Source organism: Oryzias latipes, chromosome 18, assembly GCF_053564925.1.
Source record: "Oryzias latipes strain Hd-rR chromosome 18, Olatipes_Hd-rR_3.1".
NCBI classification, from domain to species: Eukaryota; Metazoa; Chordata; class Actinopteri; order Beloniformes; family Adrianichthyidae; genus Oryzias; species Oryzias latipes.
This window is the reverse complement of record NC_136254.1, coordinates 30,492,501-30,518,808: the sequence shown is the minus strand read 5'-3', so window position 1 is coordinate 30,518,808 and position 26,308 is coordinate 30,492,501. Positions and strand designations below refer to the sequence as shown.

At 42.3% G+C, this 26,308-nt stretch overlaps 1 protein-coding gene across 3 annotated transcripts in view; it reads right to left on the bottom strand.

Moving 5' to 3' along the window:
- The window catches only part of exoc6b (exocyst complex component 6B), a 107,121-nt gene that overhangs the window by 73,506 nt on the left and 7,307 nt on the right, over nucleotides 1-26,308 (bottom strand). For all 3 annotated transcript variants that reach the window (XR_013651115.1, XM_023948957.2, XM_023948959.2), the window contains exons 2-7: nucleotides 16,838-17,003; nucleotides 16,721-16,768; nucleotides 16,546-16,636; nucleotides 16,429-16,474; nucleotides 13,929-14,133; nucleotides 2,699-2,869 (exon numbers count right to left, since the gene is read on the bottom strand). Coding sequence is in view for 2 of the 3 variants with exons in the window: in XM_023948957.2 (XP_023804725.1) it covers nucleotides 2,699-2,869; nucleotides 13,929-14,133; nucleotides 16,429-16,474; nucleotides 16,546-16,636; nucleotides 16,721-16,768; nucleotides 16,838-17,003 (727 nt within the window). In the remaining variant the exon portion in view is untranslated. The remainder of the gene's footprint in view (nucleotides 1-2,698; nucleotides 2,870-13,928; nucleotides 14,134-16,428; nucleotides 16,475-16,545; nucleotides 16,637-16,720; nucleotides 16,769-16,837; nucleotides 17,004-26,308) is intronic.

Below are 26,308 nucleotides of genomic sequence, written 5' to 3'. Positions count from 1 at the left end.
CGACATCCTCAAGGAGCGAAAGGCGGAGCATCAGAGATCAAGTCGTCTTACTTTCTGCTAGAAAACTGAACTGCGAAAATAACTCATGTTTCATTTAAAAAGTTGTTCTTTAGTGTGCCAAAGGTAAATTATTTTCATAAATATGTTAATAGTTTACTCCGATATAAGGTCAGTTCTCTAACAGGCAACAGACGCTGCTCCGCACCAACAATCCCAAACACAACTTTTAGGTGAATTTCTATCAAACTCTTGCCACTCTGCAGAAACTATGACCTAGAGAACAACAAGTTCTTTTTTTTCTTCCATAAAAACTATATAATCATAATTAAAAGACCACTGCTTTGAAAATATATCAAAAGCTGATCGGAGTGGGACTAAGTCAGCATCCCAGGAACCCATAACCTCCTTCTGGGATTTTATTCTGGAGGGTTTATAAACAGGAAGTTTGTTTCCCTGCTGCAGCATCACATGAACCTTTCACCAAAGTGACTCATTTCTGTTGGCAGCAGGTTTGTTTGCTCTTCGTTTAATCATGTTTATGTTTGCGGTTCGTCCACAATAAAGCATCTCACATAAAAAAAGGTCAAGTGGATGGGGATGGAGAGCGGCTGGCGATTGCTCCACGTGGATTTCTGTCAACACCAGGCTGAATGGAAACTGGAATGACGGCGCTTTTGTTTTCTGGGGTTTTTATCTCATTTCCACACATAAATAAGCAAATATGGGGAAGAGAAAAGGTTAGCTTCGGTTTCTCCAAAACGATAAAAACCTCAAAGACGGAGGCAGGAAGTGACTGTGAGGAACGGAGCAGAAACCCGTTTCAGGCGTGAGCAGACGGGACTCTGGCGGTTGGCATCTTTGCAGGCCGTTGGCGCCGACACGGTCGTAACCCCGGCGACCGCAGAGGTCAGGCCTTTGTTTAAACCAAGGTCTTTCCTTGAAGAAGGTTGAGTGAAGTTTACAGGACGTAAAAGAGCCACGACGACCGTAAAAAACGGAGCTGCAGCTCGGGGGGTGACAAGTTCATCTCCATTCCCTTCATTGTATTTTGCCTTCCTTTAATGCGAACAACAAAGGCTGCAGAGAGACGCTTTGATCCAGCCAAGAAGGTCAGCGTCAAAACACTCTACTCATGAACCCCAAGTAGAACTTGTGCCATGCAAACACTACGTTGGACTAAAATGTGCACTTTAGATTGAGAAAAATTACATTTAAACCAAAGATCTTTAAAAAACAAAAATCCCTTTGCAGGTCAAGTTGGAGCAAGAACCCATTTGTAGCCTTTCTGACAGGATGGGTGGGAGCAGAAGATTGCTCTATTGGGTTCTGCAGGTTTGTTAGAGGAGAGTCGTCGTTCTCCACTATCGCATGGTGCGTTCTTTAGTCACTGAAGCCTCAGTCACAACTAACTTTACGTGGGAAGTGGGCTGTCTGTGGGTGAAAATGGGCCAAACTGTACAGGGCACACAGGTGGCCCGCATAAAACGTCACCATCCTAGACCGCTCGATGAGTTCGCAGAGCCAAAATGTCCGGTGTGAACACCATATGCTAAAACTCAAATCCATTTCCTGTCATTCATGTAGCCCAATTTTACAATAATAGTCGTCTCAATGGGCTTCATACCGGTAATTATATATTGAACATGGAATCATAGAGAACATGAAGTCATAGATTTCAATAGGTAATGGCTAAACTAAACTAAAAACTAGGCATTCCTGCCCTTAGACCCATTGGTAAAAACTGGGGGGGGGGGACTGATCCCCAGGAAAAAAGAAGAAACCTCAGCGGTGTCCACATGAAGGAGGGATCCTCCCCCAGGACGGACAGGCGATGTACCAGACGTCTTACAGAGAATTAGCTTATCTAACTCTACAACTACATGTTTAAAAGCCAGTTTAAGGACCTGCGTTTAGCATATTCTTGATGAGACAAATGCCCGGTGTCAACGAAGCATAAGATGAGGTCGCCCAAAACCCACATTCATCATACAGGTCAACCCCCACTACAGGAAACCAGGGCAAAAAAGAATACACTATCTCACCAATTCTGGAAACTAAACCAGTATTGGCTGTATTTGAGTGGTAGTCACCACCAGTTGTGACTTTGTAGGAAAAAAAGCACTAAACTAAAAACAACAAAAGACCTCAAGCATGAAGGAGAATTTACCTCTGCAAGTTTTACTCTTTAGAATGGTAAAGACTAAAATATACTTTAAAGATTCAAATTGCTGCTTACCCCGCAAATAGTGTATTTTTTTGATTTATTTTTTATCTTTTTTTGACCATTTAGTTTTCACTGAGACCCTAATGTGACCTTTGAAGATAAACACACATGAGGTTGAATCTAATCAGGATGGGTAGATGTTGCATCGTAGGGCTGGGTTGATTAAATTGATCAGAATCGATCCAAGCTTAATAAATCAATGCAGATTATTTATTTCTATACAAATCTGTCTACATTTGTAAACCTTGTAAATACAAATTGATTCAAATCAAATCAAGTGGATCAAAAACATTGAAAAGAAGCAAGATCTTCCAGGTTCTGGTGAAGCGAATTGAATCGATCCTGGAAGATATTGGTGATATCCAGCCTTGCTGCATCATCGTGGACCAAAACATTTTTAAACTGCAAGGTTTGTATGTGTCAAGAAAATGTATGTGACAGAAATGAATGTTGTCCGTTTGTTTGTGTTCTCACGTCATCATCATCATCTTCATCCTCCACATCCAGAATGCCAGAGTCTTGTTCCGACAACGGGCTGCCGTCGCTCTCGGTTGCCGCGGCCATCGCCTCCTTCCTGCCGCGTCGGCCAATCAGGGTGCGGGGCTGCATGGACAGGGAACCGTCCAAAGAGCGCTGGAGCTGGGCCTGAGCAGAGACGCAGATCAGAGCAGCACAAAGGTCAAATCCAATCACCCAACTACATCCCCCCACCACCTCAGGAGGGGGAGAGGAACACACTGTTTGTTTGCGTCTGTTCCGGGTATTTCCTACATTTCCCAGAACCCCTTTCAAGTTACACTGGGGAGGAGAAGACACTTTGGCTCAACTTTCGAGCAGACCAATGAAAGCGCTTTGATTTTCAGAGTCCTGACACCAAAACCAGATGTTCAAGCGATAACAGCTCCAAAGCTGTCCCACATGTGGCCCGGGCGGCTCTCCCAGGCTGAAACTAAAATCCACCGGCATCTGTGGAGGGGGGGGGGGGGGGGGGGGGGGGGGCTCAGAAACACACCTCTCCTGGGAAAACAAAGTGTTAATCTTCTTTAGCATGGGATTGAATCTGAGTGTAAAGTTTGCTAATACTGTTAAAAGGTCACCAACTGTGGCCTTTAGTTGCTCCCGCCACGCCCGATCCAATAAAAACACGGGACAGGACTAAAAGGAATATTAGGGAATACACTAAAGGGAAAAAGGAAGGGTAATCAAGGAAACAATGGTAGAAGGAGTAGCAAAAAAAAAAAAACATGAAACTGATGATTTAGAGAATATAAACTTCAAGAAAATACACCCGTTTGTTGCAGGGAGAAAAACCTTCCAACGAAGAACGAAGCAGAGGACTTCACAAGATTGTGTTTGCTTCATTAAGAACCATTATGGTTCAATGGAGCATCCCAAAACACTGAAGGCGATGAGTATGAAGAAAAGACGGAGCGTTCCCAGCAACATTCAGGGAATAATATGGGAAATGAGACGGAACAATACATGGATTTCCATCCCAGCTGGGTTGGACGAGGAATTCTAAAAATATAAATGACTAAAAGAGGTATAGGAAGTTTGGGTTGGAAAGACTCGTATCTGAATCAAAATGAGTAGACTTCTGATCGGAGGATTGCAGGATTTGCCAAAGTGCTCATGGGCAAGACGTTGAACCCACAATGAACGAAATCCATGAAGTAGTCATCGTTATTTTCTTCATTGTTCTAGGTGGTTTATGGCTGTAAAATTACAAACTTTATACACTTTTCTCAGACAGACATGAACGTTTTCACACTTTTCTCTCCTCTTTAAACTCTTAAAGTTGAAACCTTTAAAGAACAAAGAAGTTACGAGTTATAGAATAAAAAAGATCTGATCGCCAACAAAGATCTATGTAAATTTAGCAAACTGAATGCATTTCACATAAGGGACACGGCACGAAGGGGATTGATTGACAGCGGTCAAAGGCCAATCAGGACACAGAACACAACGTGCTGTAAAAAATAAAAACTCAAATTAAATAAAAATATATAAAATCTGTGAAATATTAAGACTGTGAAAGGTGAACCGTGAAATAGTGAGGGACCACTGTATCCATTTACCATTTCTACCACCTAGATGTCAAACAGGCCAAATTAGAAATTTAGCAACACACCATGTTCCCGCAGCGAGCTCCCATCCCATCATGAGCGACATTAATTCTGTGGGAAAAACCGATCAAGGAGGGGAACTCCTTCAGGTCTGAGCAGGGGCCATCTTTCCATCCTCGCCAAGATCGCGCCTCGGGGTCTTTTCCAAAGTCCCCGTGCACACTTCCTTTCTTTGCTGGCGCCGTCATGTAGGCCATAGAGTGCCCTTGACTCTCCCTCCACCAAAGATGCGAAGATGAACATCAGGGAGCTCCATCAGAGCGCCGAATGACGGGGATGATGGGAAAACCCGCTGTGCGTGCGAGGGTGGACCCAACTCAACACAATGCCGTCTTTGATCTGATGCCCACAAACAAAGTGCAGTGAGTCATCAGACAATGACTCTAAAGAACAGAATAGGTGGAAATTCAATACAGAAAGGTGCAAAAATGTGTCATCGCAAATTTTTCCAGCTTTGGGTTCACTCCACGTAGGAACTAACCAAAATTACAGGGATGAAGAGGAGGCCTGTTAAACACTTCGTTCCTGAGGTCTTTATTTCAACGTGAGCATTAGCATAAACGGGCCTCAAAAGACAAGAGGCAGGCCGAGAGCGTCTCTGCAAAGATGGTCGTCACCAACGTCGGCATCTACGTCAACCAGGCCACTTGAGGGGTTTCATTCAGCTCCCGCGTTTGTCTCCAACCATCCACTGGCGTACTCAGTACCAGGTTCTGCTACAAATGCTGCTGCGCTTTTCTGAAGGGAAAGGCATTTGCTGGGGTGCTCAAGCACAAGTGAGGGAACGTGCGTCATCTCACCAACAAACCCACCAGAGAAACGGAGGGAAAAGAGGAAAAACATGCGACAAAAGAGGCAGAGGTTAAGATGGGAGAAAAGGGGAGGGGAGAAGGTGAAAAGGAACGGAGGGTGGGACAACCGGGAGAAACTTCACCAAACTGTCTGAATGAATGGATCGCTTTTTACTGCTTTTTATTCAGTTTAGGCTCAGGTCTTGTTTCTCCTTGAGAAGGGTTTCTTTGGAGACTTCACTTTAAGAATTTTTTGACTAAGTTAGGGCTGCACGATATGAGGAAAACTTGCGATATGCGATATTAGTGATCCATATTGCGATAACGATAAATTTACGGTATATTGTGCAGGCCTAGACTAAGTCATTTTGATTTCAGAATTAAAAACAATATGTTTTGGATGTGTTTAGGTCAAATAATTCAAGTTAAAGATTACAACTCGATAAATGCATGAATTGTGAAGCTGCTATCACACAAGGGGTCCTATGTTAAGATGTACCTTAACCCGTTAGGATGTTTTTAACTGAAATAGCTTTTGATTTCAGAATATACACCCTCCAAACGCTGTAAATTCAACAAATGAATCTTGAAAAACTCGTTTGTGCGTAATAATTTGGAACAGTGCGTTTTAAGTGTTTTCTTTAAAAAACAAATACTTTTATCACTGTGAGGTTAGCTTGATAGCATTTCATTAAAACTCTAAAGCCTCATTTCAAATTAACGGTCCAGTGTGGTCCAGTCCGGTATTTTGAGCGTTTCCATGATAAAATGGACCCATTAAGCTGAACCGAACCACACCTTGTTGGTTGTATGTACATAGAAAAATGGAATGGACCAATTAGGGCGGAGCTAGTGTAACCACTCTGCCTTTGGTGGTCATTGGTTGGCACTAGTGTTCGGCAGCTGAGCCGCCATCAATGGGTGAATGGGACCGTGACTGTGAAGCGCCTTGGCCCTTCGAGGAAGAAAGGTGCTATACGAGTAAACCCCATTTACAATCTTCTTCTGTCAGGTGGATGAACCACTCACCAACAATTAGGTGTTAGCTTTTGACATTTTTCTTTATTATTATACCAAACATTTTTTAGAATTTTGCTTTAAGTGTAGTACATGAGTGACTACTTTGACAATCAGGACAAAGATTGGAGCATGCCATTGCTGGGATATCATTGTGGACATTCGTTTGTTTTAAATGGATTTATCTGGTTTATTTTAGAGATTATGATGTGGATTTTGTTCATTACTTTTCTTTACACATAGTTAGAGATTAAATGGTTAAAATTTCTGTTTAGTTGTTTCCCCCCAAATGTGTTTCACATGGACTCTTCTTTCATTGATAAGCTTTCCCAGTGTGTCGACCAAAGGTTTTTCTTGTGGATCAGGTCAGAGAAAACGGAATAAAACGACTTCCAAGCAAAACGATCTTTTTCCTGCTTAGTGACTGTGGTCCCGCCACATTCTGAATCTCAAGATTAACTAACATCCTTCTTATTTTTATTAATTTATTGGTGTCAATCAGGACCCACAGGTTTAGATTTGAACCCTGACAGACCCCAGACTCAGCCAGACACTCGGTGGGACGCGCCAGTCCATTCCCCTTTCTCCCTGTGATGGTTCAATCCCCGGATCCAGCCTGCGCTCCCCGCCTCTCGCCACACGCACACGCACGTGTGAGTTTAGTAACTAGATACAGGTAATCAATCTTCTTCCACCTCACAGGCCCGGCAATCTGTTTCCCATTAGCGTGTACAACTGCTGAATACACAGCAGAAGCTCTGGACTCGTCCTCCGCTGAACACCAGGAAGAAAAACAGGAGAAGGGGAAAGAGTGAAAAGGACAGATGTTGTGGCAGAAAGAACGCAAGACGAGAAATGATCAATGACCGCGCAGAAGTGAACAAATGACAAATACATTGGGAGGCTCTGGTTTCTCTTCGTCTCTTCATTCTCTTTAATCCTTCCACTGTATCTTGTCATGTTTCCATCCCTCTCCTTTGGCCACCTTTCCTCCCCTTTTCTTTGGGCGCCTTGATAAAAGAGGATCCAAGAAAGCCAGTTTAAGTAGCCAAATTGGCCGTCGGTAAGTGGTGGCAGGAACACAGGACAAAGGTGTGTCGTATTACAGAGGAATTCTATTGTTCAAAGCTGACACATCAGAGAGACGTTAACCAATTAAGAGCTAGAGTTTAAGTGTAATTTCTAAATCCATTGCGTCAGCCTAGTGGTTACTTGATGACTTTGACTACAACTAAAGACACAACCAAAGAAAAATGATCTGAATGACAACAGAACCCTGCAGATTCTCATGTTCAAGTAGCTCAGTGTCCAGCTGTTTTAGTTAGTGACACAAACATTACAGTTAATTCCATTTACTTCATAATTTTATAGTCTAATCTTCAAGTCTTTCTTAGCAATTTTAAAACATAAGTTGTGTCCGAATTCCTTCACTAGGGCGGCAGTGGCTCAGGCGGTTGAGCGGGTCGTCCAATGATCGAAGGGTCGGCGATTCGATCCCCACTACCCCCAGCCAACTGTCGTTGTGTCCTTGGGCAAGACACTTCACCCTCCCTGCCTCCAGTGTGTCTCCACTGGTGTGTGAATGTGTGTGAATGATCCCGGCGATGGTCAGAGGGGCCGTAGGCGCGAACTGGCAGCCACGCCCCTGTCAGTCTGCTCCAGGGCAGCTGTGGCTACAACAGTAGCTACCATCACCAAGGATGATGAGGAGTGAATGAATAATGGACTGTAAGCGCTTTGAGTGACTTGAAAAGCCCAGATTAATCCAATCCATTATTATCATTATTATTACTACTCACTTCTTAGTCCACTATATAGAGCTTTTGCTACTTGTAGAGCTGTCTGAATCTACAATCCCAAAATCCAGTGCCCTAGTAATTTCCAGAAGTCTGCCAAAGACCAATGTGCATTGATGGTCATTACATTGGTAAACATAGACCACGATGGATTCTGTTTGAACCACTGACTGTATAATCTAACTGGACGAATCCTGTGAGACGTCACCCATACAAAATGACTTGTTTCCAGTTCCAAGCGAATGAAGTCACTTCTGTCGTTTTTCTGCGATATGTCCGTTGCCATGTTGGAACTAGACTTCCTCAGTAAGCCGTGATTCGTCCGTGTCGGTCAGAGTCATTGACAATAAATGAGAACTGGACTGAACAACTCCACAACTTCAACCCTTACTGAGTCCTCTATTTGATTAGTCCGGTTTGAAGGAATTTTTAAAATGTTTCATCTTCTCTTTACTATTCGTAAAATGTTCATTTTTATTACAGGAAATCTGTGTAATCATATTTGATGTTTACGAAATTTAAAAAAAAAAAGAAACAGTGAGCGGGGTGTCTGAATTGCTTTTAAAATGCAGGGCACTAAATAGTTTTGCACTATAGTGTTTTAGCAGTTAGACAGTAGTTAGAGTAGTGCTAGTCTTCAAAGATGGGTGTTCAGCTTCCATGCACCAGTCTTGCCTCTTCTGGGAGGTGAAGCCCACCTGATTCAGGTAATCAGCAGCAGGTGGAGCGGGAATTCCTGAAACCCCCCCAGGACACTGACCGTCCAGGGGTGAGACAAGACCCATCTGGCTTTTATTTCAAGAAGACCTGGCTACAGACAATAACGCCCAGAACCGGAAGTCCTTGACAGGAAACAGAAGTCCCCCATTAAGCTAAAAAAAACTTTAATTTAACTGGCGACCCTACCAGTTACAGATTTTCTTTAAGCTCTTTCTTGGTCCTGCCACCAATCAGCATTCTCCTTTCTTGCCCATATTCCACCTTATCCTTCCTCTTCTTTCCCCCTCATCCTCCCTCTCCTCTTTCTCCATGGGCAAGTGGCAGCAGACAGTAGACCAATTGTAAACCATCCACTCTGCTCCATCTCCGTCTTTTCCTCCACCTCGTTCCCCCTTAAAAACTATTTTTTTTCACATCCTTGGTTGAGGGAGCTGCAACGGCGGCCGGTTACAGAGAGTTAGAGCTAATTTGGAACAGAGCGCGGAGGAGAGACACACTGTCTGAGAGACAAAAAGCAAAGAGAGGGGGATGGGGGAGACGTAAAGGAAAGGAAAAGGACCAAGGACGTCAACAACATTCACGCACACACACACAACATTCTGACTGATTGTGTGAGCTCCCAACATCTGAAGACGCAACAGAATCCAGTATGGGTATGGGCTCTGCTGGACGGCTGGGGTTTCCATAATCCCCCTTGTAATTAGTGGTCGGGGGAGTTAGCGGTTAGCTTCTTCAGTGACTGCAAGTGGATTTTCTACACCAGTGACTCTGGAGCTGTGGTCCAGGAACCCCCATCGGAGGGTCAAGGAGGGGTTATTAGCTCGATACAATGGGGCCATTGGAGCATTGAGAAACTGATTCTTGCTCGTTTACTGTACGTTTAGCCTGAAGTAAAAACAGATGCTTTAACTATAAAAGGAGTGAAAGCTAATATTCAGCTTGTTTTCCATTGCTGGGTCATTTTTCCCCAAAGATGTTCCTCTGGCTGTGGGGGGAGGGCAGTGATCGGCATTAGCTTTGATTGTTGCATCAAAAAAATAAAAAAAAACTTCTAAACTTTTCCAGCTTCCAAGTCTTTTTCAGGGATAAACCTTCAGCGACATCTACAGGACAACGCGTCCAACATCTGGACATCTCTTCTTCAACCATCAGCATTCCAGTGTTCAGGCTTTCCCTAATAGGATACTTGACAAGAATCTCTTAATCTACCAAGGTCAGCGGCAGAAGGCGCCAAAAATCCTTTATTTACCCAAGAACGCCCAATTACAAAGAAGAATTTGACCTCCCCATTTAACCCATCCGTCAGGGCTTGAAACAGCCGGAGCATTGAGCAGCTGCAGGTGCAGCAGAGAGATGGCCGGTGAGCAGACTCTCTCTGTTTGTGGCTTCTTGGTTTTTGAGTTTGTCCTGTCCACCGTTGTCTGGAACGTGCGGAGGGATAAAACTGACCTCAAAAGGTCAACGCAGTCCGCTGTCAGGCTAGTTTTGGCGCTGCATGACCGCATATGTGAGGAGTTGAAAGTAAAATGAAAGCATGACCGAGACTATAGGTGGATTTCAATGGACGGCAGTTGGGTTTGTTTACCTTTAGGTCCCATCTTTAGAGTCAGTCTAGTTAAGCTCTGCTGTTTGTTTAGGACTCCAAGTTTCCTTCTTTCTTGTCTTAGCTTCGCAGCTTGTATCTGAAGCTCTAAGAACGGTTTCTGCTGCAACTTAACCCTTAAACACCGGAAAAGTCTCAGTCAACTTCTAAATAACGCTCTCTTTGACATTCCATAACTCTTCAACCGTTTATGCGATCACTGTGAATCCGCAGAATCTGTCGTTGAAAAGATTAGCTTCTCAAATTGGCTTTGCTCTGTTTTGCAACACATTACTACAGGCTATGTCACACAGCCACAACGTACATGTTAAGCATTGTTCTAACATGTATCACAAATGGACCATGTTAAAACCACAGAATTACAAATAAACCACACACACAACACGTAAATCAACGTAGAACATGAACCACGCATGATGATTGCGCTATTTCTATCAAATTCATTAGCGATTTGTGCGTCAAATACGTCATTTGAAGATGATATGTGTGCCGTATACGTGATATTAAAGTTCTACATCGGTGGTACAATACTGGAAAGTCTGTTAGACATACGTGGAACGGTCGACGAAGGCCACAAATCTGCTTTATGCATCCTGCAAAAATCACGCACAATTGCATACGATTTACATAATAACAACATATAAACTACTTAAAATACGCATACACTGCGTCGACCAAAACTTTTGAACCGATTCATGTAAAGACCTGTTGGCCAAAACCCTCGACGGAGATTTGCGCACATCAACAAATGACGAACTCAATAAACGCTGTATGTATCAAGAAAGACCCAAATTTGTGGTGGAAAATTTGTGTGACATGGCTTTTAGTTACCTGTTAGTTATCAAAACTTGTTTGGACATGCAATCTTCATAGGAGAAATACAGAACTGCTTCCCAAAAAGTTTGAAAGTCTTTAAAATTGCAACTAATCCTTTAAAACGCGCCCAGAATGGAACAAGATTCATTCAAAATGGCGTTATTTGCCTCCCTTTTTCCTAAAGAAACCCTCATCCCTTCATCCTCAGATTCCTCCACAGAACATCAAGGCGCACAAATAAACCAGAGGCCTCAATCAGGGTGACGGATACCACAACAAACGCACAAAAACGTCACACTGGTGTGCAGTTTTGGCGATGTGAAAGACACAAAGAGCGCCGAAACGACGAAAGTCAGCGTGCGTGTTTGCCGAAAAGTCACGGCCTCTCCTGCCGTGAGCGCCGATGTGCTCCATTACTGGCAGCGGAACCACAAACGCACACACAAACACACACAAGCCCGCACACACAAAAGCTGCTTTTGATTAACAGGCAGTCGTGATGAGGAATAACAACTAGTGATGGCATGAAGTCAGACAAACATCCCACTAACATCGCACAATCATCCACACACACACAAATGGATACACACATGCTGCTAACACACACACACACACACACACACATACACACACACACACACACACACACACACACACACACGGGCCAATAAAGGTCTGATGGTCACAAAAAAGGTTGACAAACCCTTTCCTGTTTTTTTCTTTTATATATTTTATTCTAAAATAATAAAAACCAAAAATTTGTCTAAAAATGGAATGTAATTAAAAACAAAAGTTATTTTTTTCTTTTAGATTGAGGCAAAAGTGTAACTACGACTGCAACAATAGGACATAACTAGGTTAAGAACCCAGCACTGTCGAACTAAAATGTCACCAACTCAAAAGGTAATTGAGCTCTGATATTTACAGTCTCACATCCATCATTTGGATTCACTCTAATTGCATCAAGATGGTCAGAAAATGAGCGAAGACCAGATCTTTGTTAGATTCGGCGACGGCATTCTCTGCCGTATCTCCACAAAGACATTCTACAGAAGATGAAAGACCTCCAAATGAAACAATGGAGATTGTGTCAGCTGCAATTAGGAGACCCAAAAAGCCATGTTACCACTACAAAGATCAGCAGCTGAACCTCAAATTGTACATCGACGTTTGAAATCTGCCAGACACGAACGTCTAGGAGGAAACTTCTAGAAGCAAAGCAAAAGGACGACGTTTGCTTTACTTTGTTCGTCAAGAGGATTCAAGTTTGTGGAAGAAACATATGAGGAGCTGTTGGATCCGACCAGTCCAGGACGTAAAATCAAGTCAATAAACGTAGTTTCCAAGCACTAAGGCATGGAGGTGTGAGTGTGGTGAGCGGGCCAACTACCAGACGTCCAGTTTGAGGCTGATTTAAAAAAGAAATTGGAGTTTATTCAGATCACGAGGTATGTTACCAACATGTATTCAATTTTCTAATTTCATTTATTATTGGGGAAAAAAAGAACATGGGTATATGTTCGTGAACCTCAATAGGGGGTGTGGCCTTGTGATTGACAGGTGACTGTAGAATTAAAATTGTCTCATTGTGTTTTAACACACAGCTGTCAGGTGTGTTCCTCTCTGCCATACCTGCACCTTCTTTTCTTAAATTTAAAGGAAACACCAAATGCTGCAGTTCCTCAAATGACCACTGGAGGCTGGTTTCAGAAGGGAGCAGAATTACACTCAAATATTTCAAAACTCCAACTTTACAACAAAAATATCCACATTTATAGCACATTAACAAAAACTTTTGGGATAAAACTAACATGAACTTCATGAACCACAAATGGGGGCGTGGTCATGTGATTGACAGGTGACTATGGACTTATAAGCTCGAAAATGGTCTCCCTGTGTTCTAACAGCTGTCAGGTTAGCTCGCCGCTGCCAAGCCGCCACCTTCCCATCCCAAATTTAAAGGAAGTTTCAAAGGCTGCAATTCCTCAGATGAACACTGGAGGCTGGTTTCAGAAGGGAGCAATATCACGCTCACTCAGAGGTTTAAATCCTTCAACTTTACAATGGCATAAACTTACTACTTGGTGGCAGAAACATGACAACTTTTGCATTAGTATTCATGATTTTTAAAAAGATTACATTAGTTCACTAATGAGGGCAGGGGGGTAATTGTCAAACAGAACTATAGGTAGACTCAACAAAACTCAATTGTCAAGGTAAATGCTCGGCCCACTTCTGTCTCCATTTTTTGACGTTTTCGAATCCAATGAGTCAGAAACGTTTTCATATTATCATTACTACGTCTGTAATACCTCTATTTTGTCCATGTATGGAAAATCTGGTGTATTGTGATGTTAAAGGCTGTGTGTGGGGGGTGTGTAAATACTATAGCTGGGTCATGTGACCACACCATCTCCCTAATAAAACGAGTGATAAAAGTCAGGAAGGACCAACTGCGTTATAGGAATGATTACGTGAAGGTATGTGGAAGATTCAACACTGTAAGGTTGCAGTTCAATATTGATGGAGGTAACCCTGGTAGACCCTGGTAGACCCTGGTAAAAGAAGGGTTTCATGGCACCAAAACCAATTCTGTTTGTTTTCACAAAACCTGCTGCTGATTTCATTGATAAAAAATACAAAAAAATCCCAATAGATGTGAAGGTTTGATGTTGCTTTTCTAAGAGATGATTGATTTGATCCAAAGTGTTGGTTTTCTCAGCATAGTCCTGCTGTAAAAACGTACCCTTGAGCGGAATCCCTTCTAAACAGCAAACCTTTTTGCGACCCTTATGAAGGAGGGTTTGGTTCTGGATCAACGGCGTGGTTGTGTACCTGCTTGACGGCGGTCTGTCCGATCTTGTCCGAGTGTTTCCGGATGCTCTCCAGGAAGTCTCTCAGCTGGCTCATGGCTGTGTCCCGAATGTGGGTCCTCAGTTTGGGGATGTTCTCAGCCATGATGGAGCAGAACCGGTACTGGCCCGCCCTAGGGAGACAGGTCTGCTCCAGCTGCTCCAGCGTGCATAGGGCGGGGTAGTACCTGAGCGTAACACAACAGTTACACTAGGTCACTTCTGGTCCAAAAACTTTGGTATAACATTTAATGTAGACTTTGGTGGAGTTTAATGATCTGCTGAAGCCCTAAACAGCTGGTAGAACTTGTTGGAACAACAAACTCCAAACTTATGACTGAAAACTAGAAGCATACAAAAACCAGCACACACACACACACTCCGATGCACCTCAAGGACATTTGACAATGAGAAAGGCCCGACACACTTGACTGTGTGGAGATTCGCTCTTGCAGCGCTCCACTTTGGCTGACCTCCGCCTGCTCTCTGTGAGAGCAGCAGCCTCGGGACACGGAGAAGAAGAAAAACACAAACAGAACGACTAATTTATGACCAACCAGACTCCAATCTGCAGGTCAGGCCGAGGGCAGCGCAGGGAAAAGACACGCATGAGGCGCGAGAGCTCCCGTGTGCAGCACTATGGCTCCATCTAGTGGCTGGACGGTTAAAAAAAGGAACCAAAACTGAACGGATACTAGTGACTGTTCAGAAAAGTACTGATAGTCACACTGAAGAAAAAAATTTACTGATAAGGCTTCTGTAACTTCAACTAATGATTCCAAGTTGGAAAGTTGACAAACACAGTTGGGTAGTTAAAATGAGAATTTCTGAAACTTCAATGACCCACTTTGATCATCTTCTGATCCATTTTCAAAGCGTTCCCAGTGGTTTTTTAATTATACCATGGAATTAAATACTCAGAAAGGCAATTTGAATCTTTGTTTTCATCATACATGTTCTCCATCGTGTGAAAAATGTGAAAAAACATGTTAAAAACACAAAACTACCATTTCCAATGGAGTGGGTGAACTAAAACCCTTCAGAACATGAGCAGGTTCCCTCATTACTCTCAAAGTAGGCAGCCGGTTTAGGAACCAACTCAATTATCTCAACTCTATCGAGTATAGAAAGAATTAGCAGTCCTCAAATGTATTTACACAACACAGCAGTTTTATGTCAGTAAGTATCTTAATGGCCTTTGACCCTTCAACACTAGAGCATTAGATCCAGTGTTGACAAACTTTAAATTACCGTTAACGCTAGGGCTGCACGATATGAGGAAAACTTGCGATATGCGATATTAGAGATTAATATTGCGATAACGATATAATTTGCGGTATATGAAAAAATAGAAAAATGCCAAAAACACCATTCCCATTTCATTAGAAACAGTTTAAATTATACTCCAAATGACCTTCATCGACATAGGTGACAAACATCTAACATAATAGGCCTCCATCTGCTTGGTAAACAATGGGAAGGCGTCCATCGGATTGGTCAAAGCATAAAGGGATTTATTTGATTCATTAAAAGCGTCAAGCTGCCATAAGATTGTTTTAACACATTTTGGGTTTACGATTAATTGCGATATTCGCAGTCTTTTGCGATATGCCTATTGCAGAGCTGGATATTGCAATAACGATAAATTTGCGGTATATTGTGCAGGCCTAGTTAACGCCATTAAGGGAATTCCAGCGGATCTGGAAGCTGAGAAAAGTAGCAATACTCTTTATGCAGTACTTTACAGTAGTTTGTTTATGGTCATTGCATAAACGTGTAAAGTGTTTATGCAAGTAACGTGAACTAAAGGATTCTGAAACGGAAATATGAGGGTTTGTGCTGATGTGCCACACTTTACAGTAGTAAAAGATTTAATACAAATAACACAAACCAACAAATTCGGACTCAGAAAAAAAGCATCACTACGCCGATATGCAACACTTATGTTTATGACTTTAACGTTGCGACACTAACAGATTGCAAAGCAGGCTACACAAAATCTGTCAAATGTTTGGAATGTTGGCTGTGGGGGGGGCACCGCCTACTTTTAGGCAATGGTCAATTTTTAACTTGAATTACTGGCAATAAAGAAAAAAAGGTTGTAAAAAAAAATAGGATCAATAAGAAAGAAAGTGTTAAAAAAGAAGAAGTATCAGAGCAAGAATGGTTATTCTGACCAATAGAGTGGCAGCTGCTTATTTCTCAATAGAAGTCTATGGGATTTTGGCTTCTTGGAGCCAGCGGGTACTTCCTCTTTGGAATGACGGAGGGGGGGGCTCACTCAGTCCAATTCTTATTTACGGCCAATGGATTAAAACCAATGATGGAGTTGCTCTGCTGCTGCTAAACCTCCAACCTCCTGGCTCTGTGAGGTTTGGACACAGAAGGGGCTTGATGACCCTGAGGTCATCTGTCTGACCTTTTGAAGGACCAGATCCTTCTGGGACAAACTAACTGAGGGGGGTCCGAGACTGAGAGGGTACCTTTTGGCCGACATCTGCTCCTGGAGGCGGCTGTACATCTCCAGAACTGAAAATCAGGAGCAGACAGTTCAGAACCGAGCGGCGGATCCAATCGTGCTCTTGGGTTGTGGGTGTTACCGGGCAGGCAGTGGGTCAGCTTGTCTATGGTGTTGGCGATGTTCCTCTGCTGCACGCGGCACTGCTTCAGCTCCTCCATGGAGGTGATGAGCTGCAGAGGGACATGGAGGAGGAGGAGGACAGGTGAAGGAGGCAGAATCACACGCGGCTCCTGGTGGTAAGCGTTCAAGCTAACCTCTTTGCCGTCATTCTGCAGACGCTGGTTGGTTTCGGTCACCTGACTCTGAAAGCACAAAGACAAAGGTCAGGCTCTGACCCTGCAACCCGTCCGACCGCTGCTCCGGCCCCCCACCTTCAGCTTCTGCGCCTCTCCTCGCACTTTGAGCAGCTCCGTGATGGAGTCCACGAAGCCCTGGAAGTGGTGGTTGCACATCCTCTCGATGTCTCTGTCGTGGTTCCTGATCCGAGCGTCCAGCTTCTCCATGAAGAGCCCATGTTCCTGACCGTCGTACACCGACCTGGAGCGCACACACACACACACACACACACACACACACACACACACACACACACACAAACGGTTCAGCATCTGCTGTCCTCCATTAGATACAAACATCTGTGTCTTTAGTGACAAACCACCAAATCACAACAATTGCCACCAAATAATTAGGAAACAAATAACATAAAACTTCTGGAAAGGTCCTTTAAAGCAGTGTTTTTCAACCAGTGTGCCGTGGGAAATTGCCCTCATTAACTGATCTAAAAACATTTCCCATCTCCAGGAAATCAGCTCTTTGTTCATCCAAACAGGCCCTGATAAAACACTGAGTAGTTAGGAATATGAAAGATCTTAAAATACTTTTTCTTTGTGTTTATTTGATTCTATTAAAGACACTTTGATAAGAATGACGGTATCGCGATTTAGCCGTAGCTTCAGCTCTTTTTTGGGAAAGTCCCGCCCCTTTAACTGTCTCCACCAATCATTCTTGGAGGCTTAATCACAGTCATCAGTCTGACCAATCAGAGGTGGTTAAAGTCTTCACTTCCTTGTTCTGATTCTGCTCATAAAGTCTCTCAGTTCTAACAAAAATACCACCTAAAGCTCGTCTTTAGCGGTGTAGCTTTCCACAGAATCCGTTGTCAGACCGTGGAACAAGTGAACAAAACAATGAAGCTCAGAGACACGACTATCTGCAGTAGTTTACGCACTACATCTCCCATGATGCGTTGTGTTAAAGTGACAGTATCTCTGTGCTACTATGAGTCTTCCCTGTTAAACGTCTTAAACCACATTGAACACATACCAATTTTAAAAACTTCTTGATGAAATCAGAGGTCAACAGTTTAGTTCTCCGTCAAGCTTTGTGTTTATTAACAGCCAAACATCCCAGAGTTTGGTCCAAGTTCTTTCTAACTGAAACACTTTTCTAATAATGTCTGGATTATTATAGATGTTAAATTTAAGAAGAAGCAATAACAATCAAGAACCAGGATTAAGGTGAAGTGGCCAACGGACACAATTAAACAAAATTAAAACAATTTAAAAAGAAATAAAACATTTTTGTTAAAGTTTTCAAAGACTTCATCTTTGATAAAGACAAGAGAAAAACTAATCAAACTTCAACATGTTCACTTTTTGTGTAGCTACAATAAACATAAATAGAATGTTATTTTTTTTGTGTAAAATTTATCAAACATATTGTGATCATTTTGTTCAAAAATTAGAGTTGCCTTTGCACCAACACTGAAAAAAAATATTTAAAAAACTAAATCACAATTTACAAAGAATATATTTGTTTTTTTTGTGAGGTTACATAAAATTACATGTTAATAAACTGAAGGGAAAAACAACTACCAGAGTAAAATGTCAAAAAATTTAGTTGAAAATTATTACTAAAAACTTGCTTAACTTTTATTACAACTTTTAGAAAAAAACAGCTGCAACTTACAGCTTTTTCTGCCACAATTATCACAAAAATGCATGTGAGATTGTGGAGGGACTGTAGATCAATACAGATGTGTTGATAAATTTTTGGATGGAAATGTGCCGTGGCTCAAAATGGGTTGAAAAACACTGCTTTAAAGCACGTCTGCAGCTGCACCGACTTGTCCACTAGAGGCCGCTAAAACTACGCCTTACAGCAGATGAACGGCCAATCACAAGCCAGTGAGAAGAAGTTACACAAATAAATCCTATTACAGACAAAGTTTTGTGGTTTTAAAAACATTATTTATGGAGTTGAAAAATTTAAACTACAAATCAGGAAAAAAAAATGAACCTAAGAGGAATCTAGTTTTAAAATTGTAGGCTTTAATGTTTTGGTGAGGCTGTATTTTAATCATCTGAAAGAATAAAAAGAAAATTCTTGTAAAACAGCTAAAAACTGTTACAAAATAATCATAAAAACAAAAACTCTGATCTTATACTTATACTTGGTATTTCTTAATTGGTACAAAACATTCCAAGTTTTTTATCTCTTGCAGGAATCAGCAATGAAAACTGACGAAACCAGATTAGACCAACGACATTAGATCAAACTAGATCAGAATGGGTCTAACTCAGTCAAACCAGACTAAAGGTTTTACATAAGCAGGGTTTCTATTGTAAAATGAAGTTGTGCATATTTGTGATCATAAATTCAGCTAAAAAAAAAAACTTGCGTTTATGGCAAAAAAAAGCTTTTTGCGCTTGCAGGAGGTGGTTTTTGAGGCGTATCGAGATCCATATATTTAGCAAAACTGCAACGGAAACACTATTTTTCAAATTAAAATGAGACGCGTGACCAACAACCAGATACCACTGGCTGCCTTGGTCGTTGGTAGAGCGGGCGCCACCAGAGGTCCCACAGCGTCAAACAGATCATCAAAAGTTGGGCGTGTCATGTGGAATTGGTGGATCCACACAGTTTCCAAAAAATGGCTTCATCCGTAGCCCCTCCCACGTGTCAGGAGCTCGCCGCTCCATGGCCTGAAGAAGACGCCAACGTCTCCTTTGATAAGATGATGATGAGCGCTAGTGGCGTGGCAGAAATGTGAATGTCTCTGCTGGAAATCGTTGTTCACATCCGTCACCGTGTTCTTGGACGACTTATCGTGTGAGCTGGTTTGTGTTTATTCACATAATTAAGATTTAATGAAAACCGTGCAATTGCCAAATTCTGCTTTTTCGACATTTCTAAAAGCTTCAAAAAAAGTTTTCTGCATATGCGTGATGGAAACAGCTATTGTATCAAACCAGGTCAAGCCTGATTAAGTCATGCCAAACCAGTTCAAACGGGATCTAACCAATTTACACCCATTACTTTGGATCAAACCAGATCAAACGAGTTTTAATTGGAATAAACCTGATAAAACTAATAACATGAGAACCAACCAGATCAGACTAAATCCAAACAACTCGAGACAGTTCAATCCAGACATAACCAGATAAAACCTTTTATGCTGGATTAAACCAAATCAAGTTTGATAAAACCAGAACAAATCCCATTGAACAGGAAGACACCTAAAAACAAATAAGATTAAAACAAACCGGATCAAAACTGATTATACTGTTACATCATGACAAACGGATTAAGACATTCAAGTCTGATCAAACCAGATTCTACCAGGAGAAAAAAAAAACAGAATAAACCAATCCAGATCAGATCTCTACAAACGTAATTAGATCAAATAACAATCTAAAGACTTATTCAAAATCAGATCTTTTTCATTTTTTTGTTTCTGTTATCTTTGAAGACATAAAAATAACGATGTGGTGTCCTGGTGTCTCCTAAAACAGCGGTGTTTCCTCGATTCTTTTTAATAGAGGCACAGAATCTGGTTTAATTCAGGCGACGAAATAAAAACACAAACGTGGAAAAACAAAATCAAACATGGCTCTCATTGAAAAGGAGAATCTGCTCTCAGCTGATGCTCCAGGTAAAATAAAGGTTACGTAAAACGAAAAAATAAAAAAAAATGGCTCCCTCTCCATAACAGGACTTCAACTCTTCCTGTGGCGTTTCCCTTGTTTTTATCAACACACACACAAACACACACACACACAGACACCTGTGTGTGGCTTTCCTCACCAACAAGGAAACACAGCCGTTACAATAGACGCAGGTCTGACGCCACTGAAGGGGCTTTCTTTAGACACAAACAAACCCAGGAGGCAACACAATGTCAACAGTTTGTCCAATGAAATTCAGAGAAACACAATTTAAGATCATTAAGATTCAACAAAGATGAGCTCTACAAAAGGAGAACAACGTAAAAACGAACAACTTTTCTTTGCATTTATTTAAAAATGTGGTTTCTATCCAAGCATGAAATGAAAACAAATCCTTTGTTGAATATTTGATCATTTGATTCTACACACAAAAGGTTTCAAATAAAGCTGTTAAAATTTGAAAATAATTTTTTTTCTAATGATATTATCATGGGCTAAAAAACACACACAAAAGTCAGCTGTTCAGACACTATGACGACAGAAAATGTAAGAAGAAACAAAATGATTCACACTCATAATATCATTAATTAACACACATAAAAGGATAATTTAGTTTTTACTAAAAGAACCTCTAATTATTAAGAGTAAACAAAGAATACACTTACAGGATTAAAAAACAAAAATGTTCAGATCATACAGGGCTCCAGACTGCGAGCAATTGGTCGCATTTTGCGACCAAAATTTGAGAGTGTGCGACTGAATTTTACATCCAGTCGCACATGTGCGACCAGTAAAGTTGCCTGACCCACCCTCCGTATTTTTTATACATTAAACGTGGAAGGGGCACGTCAATGATCAATGAAATAATCAATGAGACGCGAGCGCACACGCACGCAGGCAGACACACACACTCGCGCACATACTCATGAAACGCGAGCACACACTCGCGTGATGTCCGTCTGTGAGGCGGCCACTGCGTGTGAAAAGAAAGGGAAAGCCACTGTGAGTGGCTAAAATGCGTGGAGGGGGCGGGGCCTAGAGATAATCGAGCGCGCGTAAACATCCGTGGGAAGGAAACGGAGACAAATATCACAACCTGATATGTGCATCTGAGCTATGAGTAAGTGAACTATCGATTCATTCTTCCGACCTGCAGCTGGTGTACCAGTGCCAGAGTGTACAGCAGGGGTCTCAAACTCGCGGCCCGCGGGCTGTATTTGCGGTCTCCAAGATGATATTTTGCGGCCCCCGCCTTAATATGAAAGTTTAATCTTAATGCAGGCCTCCAGTTTTAATGAATGACACTTTTTCATCGTCGTGCACGGAGATGACAAAGCAACCAATCAGAGTGGGGTAAATGACTCTTGGGGGTTCCTTACTTTACTTTTTAGAACGTATCTATTCACTCGTAATTTTCTAAATACATACAGTCCGTGCTGAACTTTTCTCTGGGTCACACAGACCCGGAGGAAGGTTTAGGTTTTGGTTACGGTTCCGGCAGCACACCGCTCCCGCAGGAGTCGGGTCAGCTGAGGAGAATAAATGTCCCCCACGTACATGCGTGACAGCTAACGGGGCTTGAACTTTAAACACGTGCGAGCAACAACAACATTAGTTTTAGACACACTGAAAATACGTGGGGAAAATGCAACGATAGACGTGTTTGAGATGAACTGGGGGGGATTGTGAGATGAAGGCGAATCTGCAGCAAGACTGAAGGACAACAGTTGGAGTTGTACTTAACATTCAATTTAGTTTTAATATTCTTCTCCCCCTCAGTATGATCTGTGTAATTATATATTTTATGATTATTTTAATGTTTTGTAATGTATGTAGCATTTTTTTAATGAATTGGTATTTTAAATTATTTTAATTGATCACTCAACTATAAAAACCATCAGGACACATGTCCCATAATGCATTGTTTTGTAGTCTGTAGGGCAGCTGTGTCCGGGTAGGTTTGCCCCTTGCTCCCACCCCTTTCTCGCGATATTTTTGCGATGATTGACAGTTGATGTTGGAGCAAAAACAAAAATATATGTCACACACCAGGTGATCTGTGCAGCGTTGAGTTCACCTGGGTGATCTCAAACACGCTTATTGTGCATCTTGGCTGCACCTATTTGGTGTCACAAAGATAAATTTCCATCCGTTTTCCTTACTATTTGTACTGTCATGACAGCGATGGTGCTGTCAGTTTACCTCGTTGTTGCATCTTCAAAAGTCCAGAATAAAATGTGACACTGAATTCTAAACAGCACATTGTAATTTCTGCATCTATTATTAAAGTGTTTATTAGTAATACAGAAATTAATAGATTTGGGTTAGCATGTTGATTTACGCCATGCGCCCCTAAATTTGCTGGTTGTGCCCCTAAAATTTTCAGTTGGGGGCCACAGTGCTCCTAGTGAAAAAAGTTAGTCTGGAGCCCTGTCATAGAAACCAATGTCATTATAGCATCAAAGCAGTGACAGGATTCACACACAGGAGGATTCAGGTCTATAAACACCAAAGCAACATTCAGAACCACAATACAGAGCAGTCAATACGGAGGTGGATGCTGGGAGGAACCAAGTGAAGCTAATGCCTACATCCAGTTTCTCACTGTCTATTAACAGAATCTGCTGTGTCATGATTTACTGTCTCAAGCTGCAGGACGACAAGAAGGAAAGAACAAAAAGCAAAGAGCTGCTGTCATTACAGAGGGAGTGTATCTGTCAGTATGTGTGTGTGTGAACGTGTTTAGGCATGTGCGTATATGTGCAACTGTGTGCATGAGTGTATTTTTGTGTGCATGTGTGTACGCAGGTGTGTGTGTGTCTTCGTATGCATGTACACACATTTGTGTGCGTGTGCATGCGCGTATACGTGTGCATGGGAGTGTGCGTTTGTATATCTGTGCATGTGATGATGTATGTGTACCTTTATGCATAAGGTGTGGGTGTGCATGTATATGTATGTGTGCATGTGGATGTTATGTATGTGTGCGTATATCTGTTCATATAAGTATGTGTGTGAGCGCACATCTGTGCATGCTTGTCTACACGTGTGTGTGTGCATATGAGTGAATTTTGTGTGCATTTGTATCCCTATCTGTGAATACACAGGTATGTGTGTGTACGTGTGTTTTTATGTGTGTGCTCGTATGTGTGAATGTGTGTGTGTGTGTGTGCATGTGTGTTTGCGTGCGTGCGTGTGTGTGTGTTCGCGTACATGTGGGTGTGCGTGCGTGCGTGCGTGTGTGTGTGTGCATGTGGATGGCTGTGTGTGTGAGCATGGTTGGGTGTGTGCCTATGGATGTGTTTGTGCGTGTGGATGTGTGTGTGCTAGTGGATGTGTGCGCGCGTGTGGATGTGTGCGCGCGTGTGGATGTCCGTGCGTCTGGGTGTGTGTGTGTGGATGTGTGTGTGTGGATGTGTGTGCGTGGATGTGTGTGCGTATGTGGGTGTGTGTGTGTGTGTGTGTGTGAGATCCCTGTTTACTACGTTGCAGTAGACTAAATAGGATCTTAACCCACTTAGACGCTCACTTAGCTCTGACGGGAATCAGCATTTGTGCTGACTCAGCGTATTGTGTTTACAAGCCAACTTGCTCACGGCGAGCTTCTCTGAAGATCAAAGCCATAAAGAAAAGGGTTTCACTCGTCTAAAAGGTTTAAGGAATTGCATTGATGTTGAATGATGCTGTACTGACAAAACCATGATGAGATGTGAAAATATTCAACATCAAAGGTTTACAGAGTAGGTGGTTGCCTAGGAGAAAGTAGGAGGCCACTACAACTGGAACCTCGGAGCATCCAAGAAAAAGATTTTCCCCAAAAGTAGAGCTAATAAAATCCCTCATTTGAATTTAGGTGTGATACGGCAACTTTGACTTTGACTCACCCAACAGTAAAAAAAAAAGCTCCCAACTGTTGAGTGCTAGTTTCTGACCCTGGCTGCGTCCTTGAAGTAAATAGGAATGTAGTATTTCTATTATGTATTTATTATTATTTATATTTCTATGAGTGCACATGAATTTGTAATTGCATCATCCATGGATTATTTGCGGCGAGTACTAAAGGAAAGTTTAGTTCGTCATCAAAAAGTAGGCGGCGACTGCTTTACAGGAAGACGGCGAATTTTGGGCTGGCTACTTTTGAGACCCTTGCTGTACTGGTGTGTGTTTGTGGGGGGGTTAACAGGAGGAACAGAGATTTGACATTAGTCCCTGATAAAAATAAATAAATAAATAAATAACAGAAAATCAAAATAAAACACTTGGATGGAGTGGAGCAACCCAGAACACGAGTTTTCCTCACAGCTAGCAGCCACTACGTACATTTAGCGCATTTTCCTCGTGTGAAAATTCGGCCTTTCGTGATTCATGCGTTATTTTTGTAAGTCATACGTGTTTCTTGCGTTCGTCATTCGTCGATGTGCGCAGATGTTCATCAGTGGTTTTGGTCGACACAGGTCTTTGTCTGAATTCGGGCCGTTCAAAATGTTCAGTCGGTTGAGAATTACGCAGTTTACACGTATTTTACGTAGTTTATACGCAATTATTTCATAAATCTTATGCAATCGTGGCAATGAAGGCAGGAGTGGAACAAACAATACTTCACACTGATCTCAACTCAGTGCAGTGATCAAGTATGCTGTGATTGATGAATGAATGAGAGTCAGGGAGTGTGTGCTGAGGGTTGCTGGGAGTTGTAGTAATGCTAGAACTCTGGGGACGGCCCTCGCCGATGACCAGACGGGGAGACAGAGTTCTGACTTCTGACAATAACACATCTGTTAAAAATTCAGGTATAAGAACCACAACTCTTATTTCTACTTATATTCAGGTATGAATATGTGCAAAATGAACGAAGTGGCGACCTGCGACAGACTGGGGACCTGTCCAGGATGTCCCTTGCCTCAGTCAACGAGTGGCCGGGATAGGCTCCGACAGCCTTGTGACCCCGAAAGAGATAAAACGGGTTTATGAGATGAATGAATGTACATAGTGGCTGTGTGACCTGGTCTCAGGTCATTCAGCTTCCTGGTCCTGTTTTTCTGAATGTTCTGATGTTCACAGGAACGTTCCACCATTAGACCTCTTTTCAGGAGTGAAGCCTGCAGGTTTGAAAACGGCAAACTAACGATTGAAAAACTGTAATGGAGGTTTCTATTGTAATCTGCTTTTAATAGGACAAACTTGAAGGTGTGGTTGAGGCTCACAGAGCAGAGTCTGAGCTGCTCCCAGGGATCAAAGCTGCCAGCCAATCAGGAGTGAGTATTCAGCAGCAGGAACCACAGAACGAGCACATCCAAAGCGGCCCGTCATTTATGCCAAAATCTGACGAAACCAACCAGCTGTACGCACTTAAACCCAGGGTGGAGCCCCACACAAGTGCACAAATACACACTAAACACACACAGCTAAAAAAAAAATTAACTTTAGGGAAAATATGAAACTATTACTGCTTTGAGGGCGTTTGGGGTCAGTCTGCCTCTCACTGCCAACATGTTCCCGCAATCGTTTTCTGCATCCAATTACGTTTAAGTATCAAAAAATTGTTTTCATATAGCTATAGGTTCAAATTAGAGATGTCCTTATTGATTCAAATTCTTCTCTGAGAATCTAAACAGGAGCTTTTTCTTCTGAAGCATTGAGCACTTTAAATACATGACTGAAGAAACGTTTTATTTTTTCAGGTGCTTATTTGCACAAAAAGGATCCAGTTTTGCTTTATTTATTGTCTGCCGGGGGAAAAAGCGGCACCCAAACGCACCACAATAGGGTGTGTGTGTGTGTGGGGGGGGGGGGGGGGGGGGGGGGGGTATATCAGCAGAGGAAATACTTTTCAGCTCAGGTGTTATACTCCATCAAGACTTTATGTTCCCCTTAAGCATCGAGCTTTCAAAC